Here is a 16,998-nt window from a genome sequence, read left to right on the forward strand (position 1 = left end):
CACAAATTCTTTGTCTGTGGGCAGGTAAAAAAAATTATATGGATTTAGGAAAAATGTGTTATATGATAAGGGGAAAAAGTTAGACGAGAAGGTCTCCGTTCCAATTAATTCTGAAGGTGCATATTTGGGTTGAGGTCAGGGCTCTGTGCTGGGGCCAGTCAAGTTCTTCCACATGGAACTCATCAAACCATGTCTTTATAGTCGTTGCTTTGTGCACTGGGGCAGAGTCATGTTGGAACAGAAAAATCTAACTGTTATCACAAAATTGACCAAGATGGCTTGTTATGCTGAAGCATTAAGATTGCTCTTCAAATTCAAATTAAAAATTAAAATTAAAATTTTATTTGTCACATACTCAGTCAAACACAACATGATATGCAGTGAAATGCTTTTACATTTACATTATGCCTGAAGTCCATGACTTAAAAATGAAAAAAAAAAACAGAGTATTTAAATATACAAATAAAGAATATAAAAGAAAAATATAATAATAAAAAAGAAAAATAGAGAAAATATGAAACAAGAATAAAAAATTAAAATGATACAATATAGAAACTATAAAAAGTCTAGCTGTAAGCTTACACTACTGTATGTACAAATAATAGAAATAGAATTGAGATGGAATTGAAATCGAAAAGCAATGTCCAGTCATGAGCCTGGGGTTTCACTGGGGATAATGTGCCTGACTGAAACACCTGAATTGATTAATTAACATGTTTGGCCAAATACTTTTGTCCATACAGAACAGTGTAGAGTAGGACTGTGGCTGTATGAACAGCGCGCATGCGCAGATGAGGCGCCCTGCTCTCCTTCCGTGTCTCTGTATCACAGGTGGAAACAAAACGGCTCTCAGCTGGAGCTGCTCGGGGGAGCCGGGGATATTAAGTTCCGCTGAGGGAATGAGCTAAGGAAGGACTGGATATACTTTACAGCCTGCAAAATGATCGGATAACAATAACTACGCGGAGCTGGTGTGGCTGTAGTGGGCTGAAGGAGAGTCAGTGTAGCCTAGCTAGCTAATAAACAGTTAGCGCGCTAGCCGCATTAGACAGGAGAGTCTGGTCTCAGCCATGTTCGTGCAAGAGGAGAAGATCTTCGCAGGGAACGTGTTGAAGATCCACATCTGCACCATGGAGGGCACGGAGTGGCTGGAGGAAGTCACGGAGGACACTACTATCGAGAAGCTGAAGGAGAAATGCCTGAAGCACGTACGTACTGTATGTATGGAGAGATAACTGACGAGCTGTCAGGTGCTGCTGGTTCTGTGCACTTGGCTCACATCCATCTCTGAATCCCAAAGCTTTCAGCAAGGCCCACTAGATCTGCCAGTGTCATTGCAATGTATTTTTAGACTCTAGCAAGTATGCGAGTAGACACAGTGCTATTTATAATTAAGCAAGCTGTACCCTTGCCTTTGCTACAGACTAAGACTACAACTTATTTATCACAAGATCCCAACCAGGTCCTGGTTTTCCAACTGATCAACCAATAAAATGTTCAGGACCGGCGTTACTCGTCGTGATCATAACAGTACTGTAATGTGTTCATGTCCAGGGCACTAGTATGAACCTGTCAGTGACATGCCTTTAAATATAATAATCCACTCTGATCCCTGTCCCCTGAGATCTGTGTATTTCTGTTATTATATTGGCAGCATGAGAATTGTACTCGGTCCAATGCGTAATGCAAAGTCTGCTTATGATATGAGTGCATTTTAAGGACCTGTTTATTTTTATTTTTTTTTGGTAGCAAAGGAACATTTCTTACTGATTATGTTCATGTGTGTACTTAAAAAATTTTTTTCTGGGATGATTACAATAGGGTGCGCTGCATGCTGATTAGTCAGAATTATTATTATTATTTTTTGGCTTAAAAAAAAGAAAGCGTGTGTTTTACAGTTTGAGACAAAATATAATGGCTTGAATTAAAATTTTTTTGTGAAACTGAGATAAATGAAGGCGTAAAAACCGACTGACATTTACAGATGATTTCAAGCACAGTACAGTAATGAGACTCTCAGCCTCAGTAAAAGATTTGAATGGTGCAAACATTTAAAAAAAGGCCATACATCTGTGAATAACAATCCCGACAGAGGTGGCTCGGAGCACGTTGCCCTCGTTCCTGTGAATGTTCAGCGAGTGGAACACCTGGTCCTTGAAAATTGGCAATAACTTGTTGCCAACTTGCAGAAGAGACGAATCTGTCTGTGGGGAATGTACATACACTCATGGACGGCTGGATAAGTGCATTGATGTAGCAATGAGTTACGTAGAGAAATAAATGAAGTTTTAACTTAGTTCTGCGATTCTGCACAATCAGAAGTCTGAATTTGATTTGAGCGCCCCTTGTCATATAATGAAAATAGGTGTGTGTCCTAAGTGGTCAAATAAAATAGTTGTTTCAAAAAGATATATATTTTTTGTTTTAATAAAGACAAGAATTTAAAAAGTGTAATAATGTAAAAACTGTTTAATTACTGTCGTTTAATATATCTTTTTAATTGACAGTGCACCCCGGGGAGTCTTGAGGATCCCAAAACCATCACGCACCACAAACTCATTCATGCAGCTACAGAAAGGATTCTCACTGAAACCAAAACTGTTGCAGATGAAAACCTTAAAGATAAAGGTATCAGCATAATTTTTTACACTTACCATCTTTTTTCCTTTCCATTACCCCTGCCTACATATTCCAGTATATCACAATATATTACTCATAACCCTTTAAAGCTTAAATTATTATTTTTTTTATTAATATTATTTGATTTCTTTTTTAGACTGCTTACTATTAATAAAGAAGAGAGCGCCACTACCACATCCGAAAATGACTGAGATATCTGCAGAAGAGAAAGTAACTATGCATGATTTGCACCATCACAAAAAAAATCCTGCTATTTATTGTGAATTGAGTCAAACCTGTAAATCCTATTTTACTCAGAAATGATTGTCTGTCATTCTTTTTTTTTTTATTCTGACAGAAGAAGCAGGAGAGCAAGGCTCCTGATAAAGATGCTATCCTCAAAGCCACAGCAAATTTGTCGACTCGTCACTCTGACCGCACTGTCACGCAGCACAACATTAGAGACGTGAGTAAGAACAGCAGGGGAGATTTGTTAGACAGGAACTGGTGCTGAAAGTTGAACTTCTGTTTCAAAGTGAAAAAACAAACAAACAGCTTTATTTTAATTCATATATTTATTTATTTGAAGGAATATATTTATTTATTTGTAGGAAAAACAGCGGGAAGTCAACCCGGGACTTTTGATTGTGCAGAATAACGGAACACAGTTATGAGAGAAAAAACTACCTTTATTTTTCCACATCATCCCCTGCTTCACTGATAAACTTATTCCAGCATTTCACTAGTGCTTAGATACAAATAAGATAGAAAGTCTTTTCAGTATGCCTGAGCCATGATCGGACTGCCTGCCTCATATCTATAGCACTGGCCTCTCAGGAACTCCATTAATTACCCAAATGTAGAAAGTGGCTTGGTGCAAGGTCACGACTGTACTGGGGAATGTGGCAATAATTTCCAGCTGAGTTTCTGTAATGTGCCTGTGGTGTTTTTGAATGATTGTGTGTGTACAGTTCCCACAGACAAATGTTTCCTCTGCATCTGCAAAAAGTTATATGTCGATTTTTAAGCGGGACAGGCGTTCCACTTGTTGATTGCTCGCAGGAACAATTTCAGTGGGCTTCGTGCAGTAAGCACCTTAGCCGCGATAGTTATTCATGGATGTGCAACCTTCTTTAAAACGTTTGTATCCTTTTAAATGTCCTCACCCTCCTTTGTTAAAGTTTTTTAAAAATGACAATCTGATTTAGGTCTTAATTCACTAAAAATTTTATCATAAGTCCCAGTTTGACGTGAACACCTATCATAACTGATTAAACTATTTAGACTATAAATTATCTTACTTTTTTTTAAGCTTATACTGTGAATTAACGTGTCTACTGGTTATGACGTATTCTTATCAGATGTTCTTTTAAAATCGAATAAAATAGAGTAAATGTTCATTTTACAGTTATGTTTTATATGCTTTTGTCTTTAGGTTTTTTTTTTTTTCAGTTTTATCATACTAATTTTGTGTGACATTTCTATTTCTTATTTTATTTGATTTTAATCAATGTTTTATTTCTTTTTTATTATTTCTTTTTTATTACCTTTTTTAACATTGTAAAGCACGTAGTTTAACCATGTGGTTGGTTTTAATGTGCTATATAAATACATTTTATTAACTTGATTTGAACTGACTGAATAATTGTGATTAAGAAAACCATGCCTCATTTAGCTACAGTATTATCATGCAGCTTTTACTGATGTCAGTGTCAGTTATTAGATTGATTTATTTAAATAAATGCAACTTGTTGGACTTGAATGTGTTTTGTATGCTGTTTTCTCCAGTTCCAGACAGAACTAAGGAAAATTCTGGTGTCGCTAATTGAGGTTGCCCAGAAACTCCTTGCCTTGAATCCAGATGCTGTTGAGCTTTTCAAAAAGGCCAATGGTACGTGAATGAAATAATACAGGCACAAATGCTTCCTGTTTTTTTTACAGCCATTCTCAACCATTAATGTTTACCATTATTCTCTCTGTTATTTTTCTTAATTTTAGCGATGTTGGATGAGGATGATGAGGAGCGTGTGGATGAGAATGCCCTGCAGCAGCTGACTGAAATGGGTTTCCCAGAGAACCGTGCTGTCAAGGCACTGCGTCTTAACCAGTGAGCAAACACTCGCTCTGTGTGTCCTTTATCTCATTCGAAGGTTAATTTAAACTTACTTATGCAACATAAGTAGTTTTAAGAATATAAACTGCGAGTCGGACTAGGTTGTGCGAAGGTTGAACTGTAATTCATATTTTATTTAATACAGAATAATCTGGTTCATGTGCACTAATCACAGGCACTTCTCTCTTAGCATGTCCGTGACGCAGGCAATGGAATGGCTGATCGAGCACGTGGACGACCCCACCGTCGACACGCCTCTGCCAGGCCAGGAAGCTCAAGGAGCGGCTGCATCTGCAGCAGCTGCACCTGCACCTGTACCTGTAAGTCCATCTCCCATGGGTCCGAGCCTTCAGGCAGCAGCCGCTGCCTCCTCTCAGGCCAGCTTGGACGAGGCCAAGCAGGATGAGCTGACCGAGATCTTTAAGAGGATTCGAAGGAAACGAGAGTTCAGACCAGACTCACGGGTTAGTGCAGTGTTTCACAAGCAGTTGTTTAGTGAAAATTTGGCTTTTTCCTTTCTTGAAATTGCATTTATGCTTTGGCTGTACACAGACTTTTAAATTGTTTTGTTTTTTATGCTCCTGTTGGCAAGATCTAGAAATGATTGATCTCTTTACCACTGTGTCTTATGTACAGGCAGTGATTGCACTGATGGAGATGGGGTTTGATGAGAAGGAAGTAATTGACGCTCTCCGGGTCAATAACAATCAACAGGATGCTGCTGTAAGTCACTCAGGATGTTTAATAGCAAGCACGCCGTGTTAATACTGAACTCTGACACATCTAACGTAACTGGAATTAAGCACCATTTATGCATGTGGGACAGAGTTTGCCAAATACAGAGACCATTTTCTTGCATGATATTGGCAACATGCCGCTCTCTGATGGTAGTCCTAGGACAAATTTTTTTAATGGATAAAATTAAAACATTTCTGATGAGCGCTTGATCAGCTAGGGCGTAGTTTCTTTATAGGAGGGTGAGCTGAATTTACTAAATCATTGCCATTATTCCGCAATAGTTGATTAATTCTTGCAGAAGTATTATGGCAGTAATAAGTAATAGTGTACTAGGCTACTGTTAGATTCTCTTCCATCATATTTCATCATCATGTTTTTTCTCCTGCTCCCACCATTGCTGATTGCCAATGTGTACGATTCAATCCTCATACAACTTGGCACAGGTTTCAAAACAGATGCCCTTCATAATTCTGGGCATTCGACACATTCTATCTTGGACACGAACTGAGGATGCCCTGCATTGAATGTCTGGGTTTGAGTATTGGCCGGGAATTGGACTGGGGCCTTCCAATTAACATGACAGAGTTTTACAGTAGCCTACCACTAAGACACCTAACTTAATATTTCTTTCTCTTAGTCTCTTTAAAATGTTTCATTGTCTTTATATTATATTGTTTTATTGGTTGACAGCAAATGGGAGAAATTGTAGTCAGCTTCTACAATCTACATTTTCTATTTCTTTAACTCCCTTTCTGAGGTTGAAAGTAAATACTTGCGTACTTGTTTAAAGCTGTCTAAATGCTATTTAAACACACTGTTCCAAATGTTCCTGTTCAAAGAAGCTCGGACAACCTCATGCTTGATTTGCAAAAAATTATTAGTGATCCCAGTAGAATTTGCTTGCAATGTGTGCACCTCAAATCACAAATGTTTCCTGACCATACTATGCATTCTTTTGTATTACTGTAGTTTTGGTGATTAATACCCACAGCAGTATAATTTGCTGTAAAGTCAGTGCAGTTAGTCCACGACTTAGGAACATGCAAATCAAGAATTGGACGGGGCCGTGGATCTACGAATATTCGTAAATTGCGGAAATAGCTCAGGTGTATGCTGACCTGTAAAGCTGTCCTAATGGTGAATACTGTAAGCCCAATTTCTGTAATCCTCAATGAGACACAGTTCCAAGTTCACAGTTCACAGCCCAAAACAGCTAGGACAAAATGTAGCCTTGTCTTCCTGGGGCTGCCTTTAAATGAGGTCAGCTATCCCCACTGCACCACCAGAATTCCCCTCACCCGATGTTCCGCCAATTAAAACAATTAAACATTTTTAGTTTTTAGCGTGGAAAGATTGGAAATGTAATCACTACTGCAAAAATGCAAAAACGTGCTCTAAATTGCCACCGCACGAAGCCGCTTACAAAGGTAGGTGAGAAATGGGTGTAGGACTCACTTTGTCAGACTTATGAATGAATTCGACTTACGAACGTGCTTCCGAAATGGAACGTTTGTAATTTGAGGATTTGCTGTATCTCACACTGCACACTGGAATAGCGTATCAGTATGAGATCTTGTTGAGCCTGAGGTTGAGGTTCACAAATTTCGTCTAACTATTTAGTATACCGATTTTTTTAATTTATTTTTATTAATGAATAGATCTGTATGTGCTCATTGAGATTAATAGAGTTTTCTAGCACTGGAAACAGTCCTTCTGTAGGTACACTAAAAAAACATACATTTTATCTATAGAGATACTAATTTATGAATATATTAAAACACATCTTTCTGCTTTTCACCCTTTGGCTGCTTTTATGCAGTGTGAGTGGTTGCTCGGTGACAGAAAGCCTTCACCCGAGGATCTCGATAAGGGCATCGACACGAACAGCCCTCTGTTTCAAGCCATACTGGAGAATCCTGTGGTCCAGCTCGGCCTCACAAACCCAAAAACACTTCTAGGTAAGTCTTGCATGTTAAAACTTTTGCATGTTAAAGCTCCTATAGGTCTCACGCACAATTTCCTTTTTTAAACTGGCAAATAAATAGTTGGTATTTTATTATTTTAACTTTTTTTTTGCGCAAACAGACTTTCTTGTACAGTGGAACCTCGGATTATGAGTAACGCGGTTTCTGAGTGTTCTGCAAGATTTTTTATAAATTTTGACTTGAAAAACGAGCATTGTCTTGGTTATCACGCATACGCTTCTTGTTCACATCACATGATCATGATCTTGTGATCACATGATCACAACTGAACCAACAGTTTTTCTCTCTCTTGCACTGCAATATTGTAGGTAATCGTCTTCCCTGCTGGGTTTTAGTGCTCGTCTCTTACTGGTATAACCGACATCCGTGCACTCGTGTACTGTTTGCTTCAACACTGTGACCGTGTGTGTGTGTAAAACATATTTTGTTTGCAAGCGTGTTTGTACAGTGCGCGTGTAAAGCAAGAGCAAGTCTCATTAGAGGGTAAAGATCCATTTTTTTCTCTTTGTATCAGCCTGTCGTGTTGCACTTTACCTTTGTAAAGAATTGCGACAGAGCAGAGTTTCTGTGTAAGGCAGAGAGAGAGAGAGTGTGTGTGTGTGTGTGTGTGTGTGTTTGGAAAGCCAAGTGGAGGAGGGGGTGGTGGGCGTGCTGTAAAGGCGAGAGAGTTCCACACCAACACACACACACACTCTCACCTTTAAAACCCCCATCCCACTCCCTCCTCCTCTGGGCTTTCCACACACAAACACACACACACATATACACATACAAACACAAACACACACAGGCGTGCACACACACACACACACACACACACACACACACACACACACTCTCGCCTTTCGCTCTTTTTTTGACAAATTTTTGTCTTTTATTTTATTTTATTTTTTTCAACAATATTTTTATTGATTTTATAACAGGGATATTACAGGGTAGACATGTAATGTTAAAAACCTCCTTATAAATCCCTATAACACCCACCCCACCCCACCCAAGCTCCAAGCCACCTTTAAAAGTACAAGGAAAGGCTAGACGCCAGGCACAACAAAGGAGAGAAACTAAAAAAAGAAAAAAGAACCTGGAGCTGGAAGTCTTTTAGTTTTGTGTACAACAACAAAAAGAGAAAAGAGAACAAACAAACAAACGATTAAATAGAAAAGGAATCAAACTATAGATGTATATGAAAAAAGCGAAGGAAGGGCCCCCACACCTGTTGGAATTTTAAGTCTGGATAATGGATTGAGTAGTGGATCTTCTCCAGGGACAGACAAGACATAATATCTCTTAGCCACTGGGCGTGAGTGGGTGAAGTGGCATCCTTCCATTTGAATAAAAGAGAACGCCTGGCCAGGAGTGTCGCAAAAGATAACAAACGCTGTTTAGCTGGAGTTAAACGCTTGTCTTCCTCTCCAGTGACACCAAAGAGAGCGATCAGAGGATCTGGTTCAAGGTTACATTTCAATATGTACGACAAGGTTTTAAAAACATCCCTCCAGAATTTTTCCAAATTCGGGCATGTCCAGTACATATGAATAAGAGACGCCTCTCCACTTTTACATTTCTCACAACAAGGATCAATGTCTGGGTAAAAACGGGAAAGTTTAAGTTTGGAGAAATGAGCCCTGTGTACAACCTTAAACTGTAATAAAGAGTGGCGGGCACATAAGGAAGTTGAATTGACAAGTTTAAGAATTGAATTCCAAGTATCATCTGACAGCGAGAGATTTAAATCTTTCTCCCAAGCAGTTTTAATTTTACTTAAAGGGGTGTAACTCAAACCCATCAATCCACCATAAATAGTGGATATTAGGCCTTTACGCAGCGGGGACAAACATAGGAGATTATCTATAATATTTGCAGCAGGAGCTTCAGGGAAGTTCGGTATTAAAGAGCGAATGAAGTGTCTTACTTGCAGGTATCTGAAAAAGTTTGAATTGGGTAGGTTAAACCTTTCAGAAAGCTGCTCAAACGATGCAAACTTATGGTCAACAAACAGATCTTTGCAAAGCTTGATACCCTTGTTGTACCATTCCTGAAACACTGAGTCATGTAAGGAGGGTTGGAAGAGATGGTTAGAGACAATAGGACTGGACAGAGAGAAGCCCAGAAGACCGCAGTGCTTTCTGAACTGAGCCCATACTCTCAAGGTGTGCCTAACAACTGAGTTATTGATTAATTTTATTGAGGGGATGGGGAGTGCAGATCCAAGGAGTGCAGAGACAGAGAGATTTTTGACAGACTTTATCTCCATTTCCACCCAGGCAGGCCGATTAGGTTGGTTATGAAAATATGCCCAAAAGATGACAGATCGAATGTTTGCTGCCCAGTAGTAAAAGCGAAAATTAGGCAGAGCCATGCCACCATCTCTTTTAGATCTTTGAAGTAGGGACTTATTTAATCGTGGATGTTTACCTTTCCAAAGGTAAGAGGATATAATTGAGTCTAAAGCACCAAAGTAAGATTTGGGAATGAAAACAGGTACAGACTGAAAGAGATATAAAAATTTAGGAAGAATACTCATTTTAATGGCATTAATGCGGCCCACCAGGGACATGGACAGTGGTGACCATTTTTCCAAGTCCTTTTTAGTTTGGGTTAACAACCTAGTAAAATTTTCTTTAAAAAGGTGTTTATGTTTCCTTGTGATTGTAATACCGAGATAGGTAAACTGATTTTTCACTATCTTGAATGGAAAATTGTACATACCAGTTGTTACTGCTGTATTATTAAGCAGAAAAAGTTCACTTTTGTGCAAATTCAATTTATACCCTGAAAAGTAGCTAAATTCACTAAGCAATGACAGCACAGGTGGAAGGGAGGAGATTGGATTTGATATAAAAAGTAGAAGATCATCTGCATAAAGGGAAACTTTATGTTCTTCTCCCTGCCTCCAAATCCCAGATATATCCCTACAACTGCGGAATGCAATTGCTAGTGGCTCAATGGCAAGGTTAAAGAGCAATGGGCTAAGAGGACACCCCTGACGAGTTCCCCGCTGAAGGCTGAAAGGTTGGGACTGCTGAGCATTTGTCAGAACTGAGGCAGTAGGGTTTGAATATAATAATTTAACCCAAGTAATAAAACTTGGACCAAAATTAAATTTTTCTAAAGCCCTAAATAAATACTCCCATTCCACACGATCAAAAGCCTTTTCAGCATCTAAAGAAAGGACACACTCAGGGATCCCCTCTGATGGTGTGTACAGGACATCCATAAGACGTCGAATGTTAGAGTAAGAAAAGCGATTTTTGACGAAACCGGTCTGGTCCTCAGATATAATAGAGGGTAAAACAATCTCTAATCTTCGAGCCAAGACTTTAGCAAGGATTTTAACATCCACGTTGAGAAGAGAGATTGGTCTATATGAAGAGCACTCTGTTGGGTCTTTATCTCTCTTTGCTATAAGAGTGATGCGAGCCTCATTAAATGACGCAGGCATCTTACCTTGCTTAAAAGATTCAGAAAGAACCAAAGCTAGTTGTGGTGCAAGGTATGAGGAGAAAGATTTAAAAAACTCTACAGGGAAGCCATCAGGACCCGGGGACTTACCAGATTGCAATGATGAGATAGCGGAACTAATCTCCTCTTGTGATATGGGCTCTTCTAATCTTAATCTAAAATCAGGGGACAGTGTTGGGATATCTAGTTGATTCAAGAAATTCTCAAGTGAATTACAGTCCTTTGGAAACTCAGAAGTATATAATCGAGAATAAAAATTCTTGAATGCATCATTAATTTTAGAATGGTCGGTAGTAATGGTACCATCCTCCATCTGAATTTTTGTAATGTGTTGTTGTGCTCTAAAACCTCTTAACTGATTAGCTAAAAGTTTCCCAGATTTATCACCATGAATGTAAAATTGGCTCCTACTCTTTAATAATTGGCATTCGATTACATGCGTCGAGATGAGTTCAAAATTAGTTTGCAATTCTATGCGTTTTTTATACAGATCAGGGTTTTTAAATAGAGCATACTGCTGATCGATTTCTTTAATTTGGTTGGTCAAATCTTTTCGTTCTTTATATGCCTTCCTTTTCATATTTGCAGTATACGAAATTATCTGTCCCCTGAGGTAGGCTTTTAGAGCATCCCAAACAGTTAAACATGACACTTCAGGTGTTTCATTTGTGTTCAAGTAAAAAACTATCTGGTCTTCCATAAATTTTTTAAAATCATTCTCTATCAATAATGAAGAATTAAAGCGCCAATGTTTATTAATTTGAGGAAGATTGGGGAGCTTTATAGACATAACAACTGGTGCATGATCCGATATCACAATGCTCTGATAAGCGCAGGAGCTAACCATGGGGATCAGTTGATTATCTAAAAAGAAATAATCAATTCTGGAGAAAGTATGGTGAACATGTGAGAAAAAGGAGTATTCTCTCTTTTTTGGATTAAGGAAGCGCCATATGTCAGAGATACCAAAACTGCAAAGATAGGACTGAAGTAGCATGGCGGATTTACTCAGAGGTATAGGATTGGGAGATGACCTGTCAAGTGATGGATCTAAACAGCAGTTAAAATCTCCCCCTAATATGAGAGAGTATGAGCTCAGATCTGGTAGAACAGAGAAGAAATGTTCAAAGAAGGAAACGTCATCGTAATTAGGGGCATATAAATTAGCCAACACTACATTAGTATTAAATAACTTCCCTGAAACAATGATATAACGACCATGTATATCTGCAATAATATTATGCTGCTCAAAAGAAATGTTTGGATTAATGAGAATTGAGACACCCCTAGCTTTGGCCTGAAAGGTCGAGTGGTAGTGCTGCCCTCCCCAACGCGACATAAGACGAGAATTATCGGAACTGCGAATGTGAGTTTCTTGTAAAAATGCGATGGCAGTGTTAAGTTGTTTAAGGTGTGAGAGCACCTTCCTTCTTTTGACCGGATGGTTTAAACCCTTAACATTCCAGCTCACAAAGTTTAAAGAACTATTCATTCTCCCTGAGAGGAGATGCACATAGATAAACATAAATAATAATGAAATGCCCAGCGTCAGTCCTAAAACAGAAGTGTAAAACACAGAGCAACCTATCAAAGATACACCGTGTATACTGAACTAACACAATACTGGCTTTGGAGAACCCCCACCCCTGCCCCACACACCCCTCCCCCACACACCCCACTACCCCCAAACAAACAAAGATAGCTGCTAGGAAACAAAGCAGCAAGCTCTTCCATCCTTCCATTTTCCACCTAACCAATCTTCCTGCCGCTAACCACACCATCTTCTGCTCCGACACAGTTTACAAAAACTAAGAATTAAATATATAAATAAAACATTTCCCCACTCCAATACTGAAATCTCTCAATAAGAGAAAAACACAAAACAACCCCCCTCCCCCCACGTCACATTGTAACTCTAAAAAAATAAACAGACATGTAAATTACACGTGACTAGAAATAGAGAAAATAATAATAGAAAACCAACAACAACTACACGTGTTTAACACAATACTCTTACCAGGAAAAAACGTAAAAATGGCTGGATTTAAAGTTAAAAAGGGTACTTTCCTGAGAATTGTAGTATTAAAAAGAAATAAAACTATAGTGCACTAGGTAGTTTTCGGCAGACTGTCTATGTGTTTCTGCGCCTCTTCTACCGAGCGAAGCCACTTCTTCTGTCCGGTAGAGAGAGTGATCCGGAGCCGTGCTGGATACAGGAGAGAAGGCCGGAGTCCACGGTTGTATAACTCAGACATAACGTCTCTATACTCGGCTCGCTGGCTTAAAACTTCGGGAGCGTAGTCTTCCACGATACGAACCTGCTGACCGCGGTATTCCAGCTTCCCTCTCCGCCGAGCCTCCCGAACCAGAAGGTCTTTAACCTGGTACCGGTGCACACGGAGAATGACCGGCCGAGGTCGCTGACCTGAAGCGGGTTTGGATGCAGGTATGCGGTGGGCTCTGTCAATCTCAGGCGGGGATGGGAGCGTTTCACTTCCAAACACCTCGCACAGAAACTTCGAGAAAAACTCGGTAGGGAGTCCACTCTCAGTACCCTCCGGAAGACCCAGGACACGCAGGTTCTGTCTCCTGCTCCGGCCTTCTAGGTCTACGACTTTGGCCGTTAACTTAGTGTTGTTTTCCCGAAGTCCGGAGCAGATGTTCTCTAACTCGGTCACACGCTGGCTCAGGTCATCTGTAGCGAGTTCTAACGAAGGTAAGCGCTGTCCATGGTCCTCTACTTGGGATTGAATTTGGTCCAGTTTACTTTCCAGTAAACTTAACGAAGATTTAAATTCAGCCACTAACGCTTCACGTTGTTTATCTAACAGCGCAGAGATGGCCTCGACTGTTAGAGGGGTCACAGTGTCGTCTTTTTTCCCGGCCTTAACACTCCTTGTAGCCATTTTAAATGTGAAAAGTATGTAACCGTGGGGAAGAGTACAAAGTTATTGTATCCTAAAGATTTAGTTTAGCATTTAGAAACGAATAAGGGAGTGAAGGAATGTAAAATTGTCGGAGCACCTAACTTACACGTCTACTCCATGTGGCTGCTAACCGGAAGTCCTTTGTATTTTATTTTAAGTCCAGTCCGTGAACCTGGCCAGTTTTATCCAAGAGCACATTAATCGGCCTATAATCACTTAACTTTTTCAGATCGGTTGTCTTTTAACTGGATGATCACATAAACCAGTACTGTTGTGATGGCACAAAAAAAACACAAGTTGACAGTCACATCAACATGTTGTTGCCAGTCTAGGAATATTTCCAAGTTCATTAAAAAAAGGTCAAATTTGCAATATGCATTTTTTTTTTCTATAGCAAACCATGTGTGGGTATGTCTGCCAAAGGCTTTAACACAACAAACCCTATTCGCCTCTTTAGAACAACGCAGCGTGAATAATTTGAGTATAAAGAGTTATCCACAAAGACAGCAGCTAATTCTTGTAAGTCGTCTCTCACTCAACCACCTATAGCAGGAGCTTTCAAAAAGTTTGAACCTTTCTCTTCAAAGAGTAAGTAAGGCTAATTATTGTTGTAACAAAAATAACAAAAATAAGTGATAAATGAAAAGGCAGCTTGTGTTTACCTTACCACTTCATGCATGCAGGTTGACGTTGAGCGACTATTCAGCATTACTGATCACATTCTGCATGTTTAGAGGGAAAGACTTTCTTCCAAAAGATTTTCTCTTAAATGCCTGCCTTCGCTGAAATGCCTGCCCTAGCTGGTTACTAATGAGTAGCCATGATTGGCCGATTACAAAGTGAATGATGTTCATTTATAAATGAGAGTTTCCATTCGTAATTTATTGATGCAGGCCTTGTTTTATGTGCTTTATGTTGTGGCAAGTGAGTATAGCAGGAGAGACGCATTTTTAGATAAACACTTTGGTGTTGGTAAGAGCTATTTACCAAAAGAAAAATTGGTTTAATTTTAAATAACTTGGATTAACATGTATTAATAACGTGCAATGTTGGAATAAAGACATGCATGACAAACTGGTTAGATGTACTAAACATCCCGTTAAATAGTACATTAATAAAAAGTACTACACAATAAATGGAACCCTTTAAATGCAGGAGCCCCAAAATCCCCACACACCTGTGTGAATCAGAGATCAGTTCGGCTGATTCTGATTTCTGTGATCAGTGATCAGCCCCAAGACGGCATGGTGGCTTAGTGGTTGGCTCTGTTGGCGCATGTAGTTTAAAGCATGGACCATTAACAAACAGGTGCAGATGATGACAGATGATCAGGCCTGTGATTAGTGTACTGGTTGATGCTGAATACTAAGTGGTTGGAACAGACGAGAGGGGAAATGAGGTTGCTGCTGAGGTGGTTACTTAAAGAACCAGTTTTTAAATTGTTAATTGTTTTGGGACTTTGCAGCCTGTCACTTTAAAACATTTGTTTTTATTTCTTTCATTTAATCTACATCATTTCATTTATTATAGAAAAATGCGGGGCTCAAGAATTTTACACAGTACTGTATCTCTCTTTTGAAAAATGATTGTATTTTTTTTGTCAGCTGAATTACAATAATGTTCATAAAAATTTAGAACAAAGATAAAGTTTTTTTTTATTTTTTACATTTATCATCTGTACACTAACATGTTGAATTTTTAATAAAACACTCACTAGATTTGGGTGAAAACTTTCAGCTTAAATTTAAGGGCTTTGACAAAACTGTGACATTAAATTAAGGAATTACAGCCATTTTCATGTGTTCCAGGACTTTCACTTTCTAAAGCCGGGGTGTTTGCCTCTGCAAGTAAACTGTGAAATGAATCTAGTAAAATAATGTACTCTGGTGAATTTCTGTACTTCATACTAAACATGGATGTTGTACAGCCATTTCATTGCATGAAAGAACAGTAACAAATTGTACATATTATCTTGTTTTCTCATTAAACAACACTAACTTTCACTTATACTTTTTGCCACCACTGTATGCTTGAGTTTGTAATGTTTTGCATAAATTTGTATTGACCCACAATAAATTACCAACACAAGGTTTTGTTGGTATTTCTATTCATTTTGATAAAACCATGCCAAGTGTTAGTCAGCGTCCATGGTGGTCATGTGCTGTCTTGAGGTGACCTGTCTTCTTAGTATACTGCATTATTGCATGTCTGTTCAGCTCCCCTTTGCAATGTGACTGATTTTGCTAAAGAGCAGTACAGAAAAGCGGTTTCTCAAAATCCACTACTTGTTTGCCAGATATGACTTTTACTGATGTTGCCTAGTGGTTGTTTTTAACGGTGTTGTTTTAATCCTGGTGGCGTGTTGCGTTTTAATCCTGCAGCGTTCGAGGACATGCTAGAGAATCCACTGAACAGCACACAGTGGATGAACGACCCTGAGACTGGCCCTGTCATGCTCCAGATATCCAGAATCTTCCAGACACTCAACCGCACATGAAACACATCTTCTCTCCGGAGCTTCTGCACCCGGACAGGCTTATTCACTAATAAGGGAAGCGTGTGTGACTATGAGTGACTGCGTGGGTGAGTGTGCGCGCGCTGTGTGGCTGGCTGTGTATGATTTTATGTTGTAGAATTACAACGAGCAATGAATGTAATAATAATAATAATAACAACCGGATGGGATTTTTTTCAGTTGTGAATCTTATACAAATAAATATATCTATTTATAATTGACAGAACACTTGTAAAAAAGGAAAACAGTAACTTAACAACTGATAAATGCTAGTTTAACTTTTCTTTTTTTCCCCTTATTTTCTTTTTTACAATTTTTGAGGTGTTTTTAATTATACTAAGTACATATTTTATTTTAGATACTTTCTCCATGATGTTAGTAAACATAAAGGCATCCAGAGAAAAGAAAAAAAAAACGTTTACACTTCATGAAACACTTGAAAGATGTTTCTAAGCAGGTGTTTTTCTTAGTCTCTTCGTATGGTTGCATTTGATCAGAAAACATGTTTCCAGCTGACTATCGTATACAGTATAAGAACATTACTTCGATTTAGAGTACTATATGTGCAACTAAAGTTGCTGGCACTGTTTTCTGCTGTAACACGAGTGAGAACAAAAAAAATGTGTCATATTCCATTCG

The 16,998-nt window shown here is 38.9% G+C and overlaps 1 protein-coding gene across 1 annotated transcript; it reads left to right on the forward strand.

Moving 5' to 3' along the window:
* The first annotated feature begins 815 nt into the window (after window positions 1–815).
* On the forward strand, window positions 816–16,662 carry ubac1 (UBA domain containing 1). Its single transcript, XM_053481341.1, has 10 exons — window positions 816–1,208; window positions 2,508–2,628; window positions 2,777–2,850; window positions 2,978–3,085; window positions 4,408–4,510; window positions 4,618–4,726; window positions 4,923–5,196; window positions 5,369–5,455; window positions 7,290–7,428; window positions 16,226–16,662. The coding sequence occupies exons 1-10, from the start codon at window positions 1,071–1,073 to the stop codon at window positions 16,339–16,341; spliced, it is 1,269 nt and encodes a 422-aa protein (XP_053337316.1). The 5' UTR covers window positions 816–1,070; the 3' UTR covers window positions 16,342–16,662.
* Window positions 16,663–16,998: the final 336 nt, after the last annotated feature.

The sequence above is a fragment of the Clarias gariepinus genome, chromosome 21, assembly GCF_024256425.1.
Source record: "Clarias gariepinus isolate MV-2021 ecotype Netherlands chromosome 21, CGAR_prim_01v2, whole genome shotgun sequence".
In the NCBI taxonomy this organism is placed as follows: domain Eukaryota; kingdom Metazoa; phylum Chordata; class Actinopteri; order Siluriformes; family Clariidae; genus Clarias; species Clarias gariepinus.

Excerpts from the sequence above, each read along its gene's own strand:
- ubac1 (XM_053481341.1), top strand. The coding sequence starts at position 1,071 with ATGTTCGTGCAAGAGGAGAAGATCTTCGCAGGGAACGTGTTGAAGATC. Across the intron at positions 4,511-4,617 it reads GCTTTTCAAAAAGGCCAATG|CGATGTTGGATGAGGATGAT; the intron begins GTACGTGAATGA and ends TCTTAATTTTAG. Across the intron at positions 5,197-5,368 it reads AGTTCAGACCAGACTCACGG|GCAGTGATTGCACTGATGGA; the intron begins GTTAGTGCAGTG and ends TCTTATGTACAG.